The following is a 14229-nucleotide window of genomic DNA, read 5'->3' as shown; positions in this document are numbered from 1 at the left end:
CTATTATTTCCCCTTGCAAATTTTCAACTGTGTATTATCTACTACTGTAAGAATGAAATGAATCCTATTCTAGATAAATAATAAGCTCATTTTAATATATATTTACATGTAACAAAATACAGAGATTTTCAAAAGAAGTAGTCAATAAAATATCTGTTCCATAAAAGGAGGATTTATGGATACAAACTCCAAGTACGGATGAAGCCTTTCTTTGGTTTCTGATTCTAAAAATTCCCTAATTTGCACAGTTTACTTTCAAGAAGGGAAACGTCAAGCAGTGCCAGTTGTTATGTGTCTCCATTGTAGCACCAGTAATCGACAGCTGCAAGCACTGAACGCTGCAAATTTTAAACAGAATTTGCTTTGACAAAATATATGTTCCATCCTTTTGAACAGCCACTTCCATGAGCTGCGTAAGTGCGGTACATCCAAGGGATATTTTGAAGCAATGTTTTTGTTTCAATTTTTAGAGGACGTTTTTTTTTTCCACTCGTTTAGCCTGACTCGACTTAAAATAATGCTTTTAAGTTATATATAACTTAATAACTCTTCCTGACAGCTTTAATAGTGATAGTTTTTTTCCTCAAAGAGCACTGAGGTTATCCTTTTTGTATTTAATTCCACCACAGAGCTTTCTGCTTTTTACGAGAGCACGTCGCAATGATTCTTTTATAACACAGTACAGCTTGCAATGCTTGCTTTTATTTGTTACCAGCTCTTTGAATTTACATAATTAATATCTTGAAAAACACAGATAACAGTTCACTGCTAAAATTATTTATTTTTGGATTTCCAAATAGAAAACATCTTAATTGGAAAACAAATTGGCAATTAGAAATAAAGAAGTCCTCGAGGGAGGGGGATTTGTTTTGTATAATTTATTGACCTGTTACCATAAAAAAGCAATAAAGCAATTAATGGCAAATATTGTCTTTAGAGGACCGAATCACATAAAACAATATTTATAGATGAAGCCCAATTTTACTACACAAAAGATAAAGCATTATAATATGAAATGCACAAGCTTAATTCCAATTAATTCCAATCCCTTATAGCCATCATTATCATACTAACATAAGAATTTACTCCAGCTATTTTTAACGAGAGTGGATCTAATTACAGTGAATATTTACTGATTTCAGAATGTTTAGAATCCAGACATACACCATAATGAAGCATTTTAACAATCTTGCTTAATCATACTTATCTCAAACTTGGAAAAAAAGGAAATAAAAAAATAGAAAGGAAGCTTTGTAAAAGACTTATTTATATTAAGAACTTTACCAGAAAAGAAAGGGACAAAGCATGTCCATTTTAAATATTGTCTCCATCAAATTATATGTATGTAATACATACAATCCAAAAGCAAGAGAAGGGAAGGGGACACAAGAGACAGGGAAGTGGTTACTGGACACATATATTTCTTTTATAAACATAACATACAAACATAAAGTAAATGTATTTCTACGTTTCCCAATAAATGCTGAAGGAATTTGAACAAAAAGTAAAATGAGGTTAATACATGTGGTAGTGACCCCGACATATTAAATGTGAGAATAAAAACATCTGCAGGTAGTAAATAAAGTATTTGCAAAACTGCTCCCCTCAGACAGGATGCAAACGGCTGGTGCTACAGACATAACTGCAATCCCATAAAATGGTATTAGGTCTCTTATAGCAACTATTGGGTGGCTACATGCCAACAGCTATCTTGCAAGTCAATGCTGGGTTCTATAAGTTAAAAAAAAGAAAAAAAGATTGAAATATTAAACAAATATTTTCTGGAAAGTCACTGTCTAGAGATTCCAATACATTAATTTTCTGTTATCCTTGATACACTGCAGATACATGTTTCCATGCTTTGTTTCTGGCATATTATTAGTTGATGAAAATAATGACACTGAAAGGATGTTTTTTATTCTTCATGTCCCTGAAAAATGTTTCTGTTGCATATTTTTCCAGACCATTTGCAATTTCTTTATATTAAAAAATAACCAATTTACTCTGCTAAGCTCATTACTTCCATTTCACAGAAAAGAATGTGCATAATTAGCCAAGTAAAACAAATGAGGAGAATGTCGTATTCGTTGTCACTTGTACCTTTGGGAGCTGTAAATATCCAGAAAGAAGAATTGATCAGAAATTCAGGACATACTCCTTATTACGGGCTGAATTTCAACTTTTGAAATAAATCCATGTGCATTATTTTTGTGGAGTCACACCTTTTGTAGCTCATGTACTGAAATCACAGAATTACTGAGCTCCTTACAGTAAGAAAACAACGCTGCTCATGAAATATTAACTGTGAGTTTTTCAAGTTCTGCAATTTCATCAAGAAAATGTAAACTAATTTCTCTAGCTTCAATAGTTTATGGATGGTGGGAGTCACCAATGACACATTTCTTTACCTTTATTCATTTCCATCACATAGCCCTGTTACACATGGAGGACTTTCATATGGACTCAAGAATATTTCATTTCTTGTTTATCATGCCACTTTTTTGACTTTCATTAGCTGCAACATCAGTTATGGAAGAAACGTCTGATGCAGGTAGATTCTCTTGCACACACAATGGTTTGAAGACTGCCTCCAAACTCCAAATTACAGCTGGTTTCACAACTGCACAGCAATAATCCTAACAAACTATATCAGTCTTGCACTGGGTTGTTAAAGTTCTATTGGTCAAATTTACAACACAGTCACTCCAGGAAATGTTCATGATAACAGCAGTAACTGGAAGCTGTTGTGACCAAAGACTCAGTCAGTGAATTAGTAGTCCTGGTAGTACAAAACAAAAATCACCATCATAATTCTAAGGTATTTAAAAAACAAAACAACAAAAAATCTGTTTGTATCAATTTATCCTTCCCATAAGTGGAGACAAAAACAAAAAGTAATTTTAACTCCTCTCCATCCTATCATGCTTTATCCAAAAAGATTTTCCTTTAAAATTTTACACAATTTATATCTACTGTGACAGACTCCAAGACCAGAATTTAAATACTTTCAACTCAGAATGACAAATTGACAGAATTGAAGTTTTTCATTGAAAATTCATAACTTTATTGCTAAACAATTTTATTTTTATTTATGAGATGCAGCAACAGACGCGACTCTACAAAATACACAGCACACAACAGAAAAGCTCAGGAGGATATAACAGTACTTGAAGATTGCTAGAATATGCTCTTGTCTCAAATGAACCCTACTAATGCCTTTTGGCAAGTAGGGGTTTCTATATTTAACTGTACTCCACCAAATGATCACTTCCTGCCTTTTCTCTACAAGTTCTAGAAATACAATTTTTTCCTATTTCTGTATTTTTCACCCTATCTGAAACAATCTACAGTCTTTCCTACAAATTACAGACGCTACTTATTCTGCAGAGTAACAAACAACCTTATAGCATGGTTACCACAAATTGTATTTTCTATAATAATTTTCAAGTTTACTATTCAGAGTCTTAAAACTAGTAGTAAATGTGAATATTTTGCAGTGGGACCACATACTTTCTAAGCTTGTCTTTTAGTCCCACAGTTATAACGGTTTTCTAGGCTCAAACGTATCAGAAGATAATTGCTTTATTTAATTAGTTGACATTACTAACTCATCTGTTCAGTCAATGATCCTGCAAACTGTCATACTGTTAATACTGGAGAAAAATCCAAGTGAAAACAATGGAGTTAAATTATCTGCATTAAATTATTTGCACATAAAAATGTTTGCAGATCACAAGTTGTTTCTCTTCATCAACAAGCAACACAGTTAATATTTAATATTTTTAAGTAAGGATCATCTGACTTCTAATTGTAAAAAACACCTTTTAAACACAAAGCTTGTAATACTCTATCAATATAATCCCATTTTGTACTTCTGAATCACTATCACCTACCATTGTAATCACTTATTTAAATATTTTGAAAAATCATCTCTTAGATAAGCTCAGTGTGCCAGAAGTGACTGAAAGGATTTACTACTTTGAGTTTTAACAGCTAGTGAGTGGTTTTTACAGCTGTTTTACAGCTGTTTAGACAGCTCAGACATACTTGCAAAAAACAGCCTTGTCAATCTACACATTCAGCCCAGCAAAACAGTAAAACAGAAGTACTTCACTCAACGCATTAATTAAATTCTAAGGAAATGTAATTTTATCTGCTGGTATTAAATAATTTAAGACATTTTATATCAAAGCATTTTCATTTTTGTGACAGCATAATTTTAAGCATCGCTGTCATTCTGACTGCCCATCATTGAACACTTCTGTATTGCAAACCAGTGGAGAGGCAAGTAAAGGAAATGATCTCTTCCACTCATGAAGAAGTGGGTTCTAGTGTTTTCCTATAGCATTTTCTAACATACCATTTCTGTAAAATGAGAGAAGGGGGGAGTATTAGATTACTCGAAACAGCTGTATAAGAAATTTTATAGCATATTCCTTAAAACAAACTGCCATTTTACTGGTGTATTTAACTTAATTTATAGGAACCTGCTTGACGACTCAAACCCACAGACAGAAGTATTCTTGTGCAAAGTTTGAACTCATATATTAAATATCCTCCCATATAGTGGCTGTAACTGACTGGTACATATATAGAGAAAAACTTCTCAATAGTGAGGTGATTTTTACTTTATATACATATATTTTATTCTATAGAAAAAAAAAAAAAAAAGAAAAGAAAAAAATTGTCTGGAGAGAAATGCAACAAGGTTTTACAAAAAGTAAGGATTGCCATAGAAAAATACTGAGAAACAATGAATTAATCCTACTGAAGATTTAAAAATCATACTACAATGATGTGAACTTTACTTTTATATTAAATCAACTATAAAACACTACATTTCCCTCCACTATTGAACTTTCTGCTGCAGAGAAAACTATAAATGTTTAGGCAACCTAACCTCTCTCTCCTACCAATATTATCTACTGCACAAAGAATGAAGACATAGAGCAAAAAGTGAACTATCTATAACGTTATCTCAGTTAATATCAAGCACCCGGCAGACTTTTCTTCTTTTCAGCTCCACAAAGCATCACTTCAACTAGAGCTGCCATGAAAGGAAAGTAAAAATAAGCTACCGGTGATATTGCAAAAAGCAAATTGCAACACAGTGAAAGCTCAGGTTTTCTTTTCCCCAAAATGACTGCTAAATGGTAAAAATCAAAACAGTTCCCTCATCTAAGCAATTCAGAAAGTTATTTTTCAATTTCTAAAGTAAGTACAAATTTTGCTGAAATGAATTTATCAACACAAACTGCATGCTAGAGGAACCGGATAACAGAAGGAAGTATAAATCAGAACTGTGATGTGAATGAGGATTGTTTTAACGTTCAGAAGGTCTGATTCAGCAAAGGTAATCAGCAAAACAGCAGTCAATCTCTCTCCTCTGAAACAAAATCCACAGTTGTTACATTAAAGCAGGACCATTTAAGAATCAAGGGTCTGTCTCTATGTAACTGATTTCCTCAATGTATAACATATTTTTGGAAAAACACTGGGCTTAAACCCAGTAATCTGTAATTACACAGTAGCAGAACCTCCAGCCATTTTCAGACACAGAGACTGGGATATATGACATATAATAAGAAGCAACATTAGAGAAACCAAAAAGCAGAATTCTGTGGAAATCAGAGCTTTTCTTTAGGTTCATTTCTTTTGCTGGTGGCCAAACCCACCATTGCCCTAATCAGAATTCCTGACCCATCACATCATCTCTGATGGCAGAAGTCGGAGATGAAGTATGCTGGTACTGATGTTTTCTTCCAGCTGTGCAACCACAAAACCAAAACACATTTTTAAACAGTGACCAACCATTCAGGGAAATTCCTGCTTCTACTACCCTACGTGTCTTAATTCTGCTCAATAAATCAGGCCACTGTGGCATGTCTACCTGAACAGCTTTTCTTTTAGGAGTTTCCGAGAAAGCACGAGGTTCCAAGACTTGATGAGGTCACAGAATGGAAGTCAAATCTCAGCCAATACAGACGGCCATGGCTTCTATCATAAACAGATTGTATTATACTGTACTTACCAGATTTTAAAGCCTGCTCTTTCTTTCTAACAGGAAATATTACAATTCTTCTTCAAATTTTAAACCCAAATTCATTTAGTTGCCCAGTGTTAGTAAAACACTGTCTTTCTGATGGTTATCTAGCCCTTATTTTGACCTGGGCACTGCAAAGGAGCTCACAAAGCAAGCTCTCCACATTGCCCATCTTCCCTCACAGCTCCTCACTGAGACAGTCTGGTTCCAATACATTTTTCTTAAAATTAGACAACTATGATTCTTACACTGCTCCACAGAAGATCCTACCAGTATCTTGTACAATTAAATAAACACTACTTCTACTGTAAAACTCTCTGGAAAAGCACTTGTCCTTTCATCCAGCTGCCTGGAGTTGGTGGTACGTAACTGAGCAGAGTATAACTGATCCAAGTTCAATCACCTCTTCCTCTTTTGCCCAACTAATAAGCTACATGATTATGTAAAAAATAATAGTAATAAATAAATTTTATAAGTTCATCGTATACCCTGCAGATCTTTTACCATCAAGATTTTATTATACCAGGATCCTTTAGGTTGATTTTGGCACAATACAGACTTTCTATTTAAGACCTCACAAACTCAGTAACAAATTTAGTTTAAGAAAACATTAGTCTGACAAAAAATTGTATCAGAATACAATAACTGAATAAAACCAGTATTTTATCCCTCTGCAAAGCCACGAAGATGGGAAACCAGTGCAGAAAACAAAACAAAACAAAACAAAACAAAACAAAACAAAACAAAAAAACAATTAAAAAAAAAAACGGTATGCACAAAAATTGTTCTCCTTGCATTTGGTTACTGCATTAATTCTCAGTTTTGTTTCTGTTTGTTTTTTTTCACATATCAGCTGGTAGAAATACAGCCCACCAGTTCTGCTAACAACTGTTAGGAAGAATCCTTCAGATACTGCAGATACAAGTTTATATTACTGAAGATCCAGCTTAAAGAGCTTAACATTGTCCTTTGTGTCTTGATCAAGTCAGGAAATGTGTTTCAAATGTCTTCTTTAGTGGTTAGGTTAAAAAAAAAAAAACAAAAAAAAACAGGCAAATAAAACTCACATGTAACACATTATTTTCATGGTTTGTATCCCATATGAATTCAGGGATATTCCAGAAATTATGGGTTTCATTGGTTGCATAGTTTCCTATCCATAGTAAAAAAATTAATATTATCTTGAATGCTCTACAAAAATAAGAGGTTTAAGCAGCTTTCTCTGAACAGCAGATAATTTCTCAAGATGTTTCTACTTATTTTACTGGTCACCGCAAATTATAGAGAAAGAAAAGCTTAACTTTTAGTGGTTAATAAACAACTTCAGTCTAGAAGACCCTCTGACCAAGCAGAGCAATGGCTGAGGCTTACTGCAGTGTGGTGAACAAAGCATCCCGAAACTTAAGCTGCTGCTTTGCAGTTTTCTTATGTTATTTCTTAGTATAATAGTTTCCAATAACCAATTATCTTTTAAAAGATTTCATCCTTATTTGCTGTAACTTTTCTAAAGGACTACTGTTTGCTGTCTTAAAACAGATGTTTTCAAGACTTCTTTATTCCTGTTTTGTTTCCCCTCAAAAAATGGGAATATGAAAAATATATCAGAATTTCTCAGCTCTAATCAACTAGTGTTCAGTCTTTTCACTCTGGGCTGTTACATGTCATGTTAAGTTTGTCAGCATCTTTGGAAACAAACAGTGATTAAGGCTGAGTAATTTTCCTTTATTATAACATTTTGCTTTGTAATGGGTCACTTCAGATAGTGTGAGTGTTTCTAATTATGTAAATTGCAGAACATTACTAAAGTCATAGCTAATAAATCTGAATAACAGTATAAAAAAACTATAGGCTATTTAGAATGTAAAATAAATACTTTGGGGCAAAAACATTTATTTTACTTTAAAACTTTCAAGTTTCTTGATTATGTGCTGGAATTTAAAGTTAGTGTAATATTCAGTTTTAAAGGTGATTGAAGATTGCAAGTGATCAAATGCATCACAGAGAAAACATGGCATTTGTGAGGTGATTTGACAAATTCTGAAGATGTTCCTATAAATTCATGTCAGCAGGTTTAAGAGTAACTCACTTCTCAAATGAAGTGGCTGATGGAAATTATCATTTCCTCACAATAGAATCCAATTAGAATTTCTTAACCTTCCCTAAGTAATGAAATTGAATGAATTGATAAGGAAAATGTTTAACAATATACTGTACCACCATTATAAAACTGTGCTCTTGTAGGTAATATTATATGTATTATTCAAAATCAGATGGTTACTAGCTCAAAAAAACATGAAAATGGGAGAAGTTCAGCTCTCCCTCCTCAGTGCTAAATCAGAGAACTTCTATCATTCTTTATAACTCTTGGAAAGATAAAAAACATCCACATTTTATTCTCTTAATCCTGTCATCCTTATTAATACAAGAAAGCCTTTTCTCAGCATTCTAAATACAGACAGTGATTAAATACGTAGAATTAGAGGATTTTGCCTCAAAGGAAATTAGGTTTCTCAATTTTAGTTTAATCAAACAGAATTCCTCTAAAGTAAAGTTGTTAAAACGGACTTTGAAATGCAATGTTGATAAAGTAATCTTATAGTAAAATTGGATTGCTTATTCTGTATCAGTTACTAAGCTATTTGCTCATCTGAAGCATTCCCAAAACATGTTCAAGATAAATTGCTTCTCTGAATCATACTGAATAAATAAGAACATTTTGCTTCCTCAGCACAGCAATATATAGTGTTACAATTGACGTTTTCAGAGGCATTTTCTGTTCTTTCATTTCTGCCCGTTGGGATTAAATACAGCATAACTCTATCAATATATTTATCACAAATAATTGCATTAATTCTATCAAAATATAAATATATATATAGGTTGATTCAGACACGTGCACATTGCAGGCTTGATCTTGACACCTATAGTGTACACAAGAAAATTCAGTGCTAGCTTTTTTTAAAACATTTGGTATTTCTTAGCAAACCGTGATAAATGTAAATTTCATCTGGATGATCACCATAAAACAGAGGATGAAATAAGTTCATAACAAGATATAGCAGCAGCACACAACATATCCAAGCATATATTTCAGGATTCTTGCTATTATGGAACTAGGATCCTGCATCACTATGCAAGATTTTTAACTTCTCATTGGTAGTAACTTCACATATAGACTTGGAGACTGAAATTACTGAATGTACCAAATTTTAAACATGATTAGAAATTAGAAAGGTATGACAGACATGAAAGCTATTTGTTATTAGAGACTTTTTATCAGATACATTTGCAGCCTTCATTTTCTTGAGGATCACTTTTATTACCAGATATGAGGAAGACATGCTGTAGCTAAGAACTAGTGAACTTTGCAAGCCCAAACACCCAAAGCAATACTCAGCTTTGATCAGCTTAAGAACTGCTTAATGTTTTGGGAAGTCAAATTGAAATAAGTCTTGGGGCAGCTCCCATTGAGTTTTTCATACAATTGTTCCATGAAGGTAATCTTGTCCTCATACACATGGCTGCAACTAAGCTTCTGGCTTCACACCTGTTTCATCACAGTTATATCTCCATTTCAGTGCAGCTTCCAAACCAGTAAGTAATGTAATCTCATCAGAAGTGAGTTTTGACTACTTTAAAATAAGAATTATAGTTATGTTATAAACATTCAAAACCCAGTTTGCAAAGCTTAATGGCCAGCTTCTCCAAGCCATGCAGGAGAAAACAGGCTGCTCACTTTTGGCGGGGAGGGAGAGAGTAAAGGGCTTTGAACTAATTAACCAGGCTCTAAAAAAGGGCACCCTGAAACCAATGTAAATTGTAGGGGTCAAGAAACGGTTTGCCCCTATCCAATCTCATTCTTTTCTCGTCAGTCAAAAAATTTCGCTCCCTTTCACATAACTTTTTTTTTTAATCTCTGAGGAAACAAATAAACAAAAAAAAAATATCCATTTTTCCATCTAGAAAAATTAACTGCAATTCTGTTATAATAGAACAACAGATATGCTGTAAATTCAACTTAGAGCTGAAGAAATGACCTAGTTGGTTCTGATGATCTGAATATCAAAGAGAACTCTCTGAAGCAAAAACTGCTCTTCAGACAAAAAGTAGTACTAGGAAACAAGGCAACATCCTATGCAGTATACAAAAACAGTGCTTAATTTCTCACCCCAGAAGCAGTGTCACTAAACAGCAAGCAAACAAGCATGAATACGGCACTTTTGCTCCATGGCCAAGGTGCTCACCTTGGGGACTGGAGCTCCTGTGTTCCTTTGTATTCCTCCTCGTACATACATTTCATCCAATGGTCATGAATGCAAAAATGTGGAAACAGACCAGGGAAATGATTCAGATTTTCAATCAAGCATGTCAGAAGTTCCATCTGGAAAGACAAAACTGCTGCCTGACAAAACTGTCTGGCAAAAAGATGGCAAAAATGGCAAAAAGATCTAACGATGGCATTTTCTGACAGAAAGGCATTTTGTCAAAAAAATCCACACTAGTTCAAAATACAAGGGAACTTTGCCTTTTTCTTGTTTAAAGGATGAAAAAGATGTATGTAGTTACCTACCTGCCTGACTGCAATAATAGGTTTACAGGGACTAAGTACTAGGGTGACTTCGAAAGTAACGCCTCCTATTTCGTTGGCCCACAACGTAAGAGGTAGTATGGCAGTGGAACCATCCCACAAATATTCCATGACATTCTATTGCCATGCAACAAGTAGCAGCAGAGAAGCACTCTGACATGGAAGGGCATACGAAGCAAAGGTATGGAATAGAATTCCACCATGCAGAAAAAATGCCAGCCATTGACATTCATCAATGTTACGGAATCTTTATGGAGACCAAACAGTGGCTATGAGCACAGTGAGGCAGTGAGTGGTGTATTACAGCAGTGGTGAGAGTGAGTCACCTCCACTGTTGCAGATTTTTATGAGTTTGGTGTGCCTGCCCCTATTCATTGCTGGTGACAATGCAGAACTACTCTAAGTGACTATGTTGAAAAAAAAAAAAAAAAAAAAAGTTTAATAGCTAAGACTTTGCTCTATAAAACAGTGTTACTGTGCTCTTTGTATCTGTTGCAGTTTCCATGGAAATAAATAGAATGCATTACTTTTGGAACAACGAATGTACAGGCAGCCCTGGTGGTTCTAGGTGACCATTTATTCTCCAAGTCTTCACTGATATTCACCTCTCTGCTTTCCCTACTACTTCCTTGGACCTATCCATGCCTTACAAACGCATTCAAACACAAGAATCTGCACATCTTCCTCACTTCATCTTAGAGAAAAACACTGAAACTATATTAGGTAAAGAGGCAGATGCATTATTTTTCTATTTGAGTATTTCGTAAACGAAATGCAATGCTTCTTTCTCTTGAATAACACCAGTCAATGCTAGCCACCCAAGGGGCCTTCCAGGATTTAATTACAGAAACTTGGGCTTGCAGATAACTTATTTTCTGTGACAATGTTGCACAGTATAAGTTTAACTGTACTCAGAGCAGCAGCCAATCTTAAAATACTTTAGGATTCATCCATTTCAGCTGTCCAACAAAAGCACGGAGCTTTCACATTATGATGTGGGATTTAAGCAGTGGGTTTTTGTTGTTTTTTTTTTTCTCCTTAAGTTTTTGCAGGAACACCACGTGAGTTGTCTTTGGACTCATAAACCCAAAAGCTGTTTCTTGTACGCTTTTTGGATTTCACTGTTACTAGCATTTCTGCCTCCCTGATGGAATATCTTCGGTCTGAGGTTTCACGATTCAAGGCATTTATATTATGAGAATTGAAAGTTAAAACAATTCATTTACACAAACGTTTATATTGCTCCAAAGATTTTATATGCTGGGATCAGATTATAAAGCATGTGGAGCTAGACCTGTGTTTCAGCTTCAACTGACAGATGATTCACGTTCAGTAAACTGTTTAAAAATACGATGACTGCAGTTTGCGTATTTTAATTATTGTAAGATTAGCCTCTGAGGTATTTTTTTTTTTACACTTAATTAATTACATTTGGCAAGAGTACAAATGTAGCCCTTGAAATTTCCGTCGTATTACTCAAAGCTGTTCTTGACTGTGAAACCTACGAACAGCTGTAAAAAGGAAATTTTTCACCTTGATTAAAAAAAAAAAGCTTGAACATACTGAGTTTCAGATACAATACCATAATTAATACCATGATTTCTACACACGGAAAACTGAAGTTTCAGATTTACAGTGTGCTGCTTTTCAGATTTCTCAGATTTTTCTTAATTTAAAAAAAAAAATTCTCAACAGATAACATGGTTTCTAATAACATATTCTTTTTTCATCTTTAGAACATTGATAGTCTGCAGAGAATGGCAAAAGATAAATAGATCATTTTACTGAAGAAAGACTGTTTTAAGTTACTGTTCTGTATTTCAGTTCTGTATTTATACTCTGCAATGTACTGTAAAAAAAATCTCATGCTATGAAATAGGCAGAGTAGCTTTCAAATATCAAAGCTGTAGACCTACTACAAACTAGAGCACATGCAAGCAATTAACTCAAAAGGCAATCAACTTAAGCTGTGTTTAGAGAAAATAAAGATTTTTAAAAACTGAATTGAAATGGTGATACTTTGCAAATACGCTGGTTTACTTAAAGAGAATTAGGGATAATTTGTTATCTTTTAGTATCAAGCTATGTAGAAAGAAAGAAAGAAAGAAAGAAAGAAAGAAAGAAAGAAAGAAAGAAAGAAAGAAAGAAAGAAAGAAAGAAAGAAAGAAAGAAAGAAAGAAAGAAAGAAAGAAAGAAAAGAATATACTACAAGGTAATACCAAAAATATGCTTTTTTTTTCTCTGAAATATTGATTTGGAAATGGGATTAACATTTAAATAGAAAGACATGCTAAATTCGTTCATTCTAATATTCATTAGTTACCATTCCTCTCTACTATGCAAACAAAGAGGGTGGTTTAAATAGTCAGAAGAGCTTAAAGTTACATTGAGATTAAAAACACCAGTACTGTAAGCTGCAAAATGCTTTCAGTTTTACTTAAAACTCTTACACTTCAGTGGGAGATGACAGAAGCAAACTGCACAAGGAATGCTATCTCCAAAGGTTAGAGTAACTGAAAACTGCACAAAGTAAATCAGAGATTGGTATTTATAGTTTCATAAGGAAATGATCTCACTGTGTTACAGCATTGACAGTATTATTGGGTACAAGTATTGTAGCAATCTGAAACTGTAAACGTAGGTAATGTTTGGGTTGGTTTTGTTGTTGGCTTGGGTTTTTTTGTTTTTGTTTTTGTTTTTTGTGAAAGAAACAATGCTGAACAAGCTAAAAAACACTAAATTTCCTTGGTTGTATTTACTTTACTGAGCAAACTACTTGCAGCCCACTGACCTGTGGACTTAAACCAAAACAGTTCCCCACTCTGTTTTCCATCGGTTCAGCCCTACTGTACTCAGGCAGGGTATTTCGGCCACACAAAATGACAGGCATATGCATTATCAAATACTACTATTTCAAAATTCGTAAAAGACAACTGATTTTCCTTTATACTTATAGCAACTCAACTGGATTGAATCATAGAATCATAGAATTACTCATGTTGGAAGGGACCTCAAGGATCATCAAGTCCAACCGCAGCCTAGCCCTAGTACCCTAACTCTGACAACCCTCTGCTAAATCATATCTCCGAGCACCACATCCAAAAGGCTCTTAAACACATCCAGGGACGGGGACTCAACCACCTCCCTGGGGAGCCTATTCCAATGTTTAACCACCCTTTCTGTAAAGAAGTGTTTCTTAATGTCCAACCTAAACTTACCTGCTTGTGTGAAAGTCAGCACCTGAGAAAGCGATGAGAACTTGCTGTATTCACCACAAGTCTGTTTTGATCAATCAGTTCAGTGTGCACTCTTCCATATGCACTTTTAACTTCAAGTGGCAGACACATTCTACAAACTCTTGACACAAGCAGCACTCCCAACTGCACTGTGGTCAGAATAAATGGCAATAACGAAGTGCACTGTGGTGATGGCAAAGCTCCCCAGTTTGGCTTCTAGATTTGTTTATGCTTTATTTCTGCTTGTACTTCTGTACAGACTAGGAAGGAAAATGTCCAGCTTGCAAAAAGTGACACATGGTAGTTTCTGCACGCAACACCATGCTCCCTTTTCTGAAAAGTGAGGCCTTACCACTTTACAG

At 34.4% G+C, this 14229-nt stretch overlaps 1 protein-coding gene across 4 annotated transcripts in view; it reads right to left on the bottom strand.

Annotated features, from left to right (window-relative positions):
- BCKDHB (branched chain keto acid dehydrogenase E1 subunit beta) overlaps positions 1-14229 on the bottom strand; it is a 104065-nt gene that overhangs the window by 7982 nt on the left and 81854 nt on the right. Inside the window, exons 10-11 of one of the 4 annotated variants that reach the window (XM_052696612.1) lie at positions 10288-10424; positions 5023-5047 (exon numbers count right to left, since the gene is read on the bottom strand). The exons of the other annotated variants lie outside the window; for them this stretch is intronic. Coding sequence (XP_052552572.1) covers positions 5038-5047; positions 10288-10424 — 147 coding nt within the window. The 3' untranslated portion in view covers positions 5023-5037. Of the gene's footprint in view, positions 1-5022; positions 5048-10287; positions 10425-14229 lie in introns of those variants that run through there. 4 annotated transcript variants of the gene reach the window in all.

The sequence above is a fragment of the Tympanuchus pallidicinctus genome, unplaced genomic scaffold (assembly GCF_026119805.1).
Source record: "Tympanuchus pallidicinctus isolate F22 unplaced genomic scaffold, pur_lepc_1.0 scaffold1, whole genome shotgun sequence".
Taxonomy (NCBI): domain Eukaryota; kingdom Metazoa; phylum Chordata; class Aves; order Galliformes; family Phasianidae; genus Tympanuchus; species Tympanuchus pallidicinctus.
This window is presented reverse-complemented; position numbering and strand designations above follow the sequence as displayed.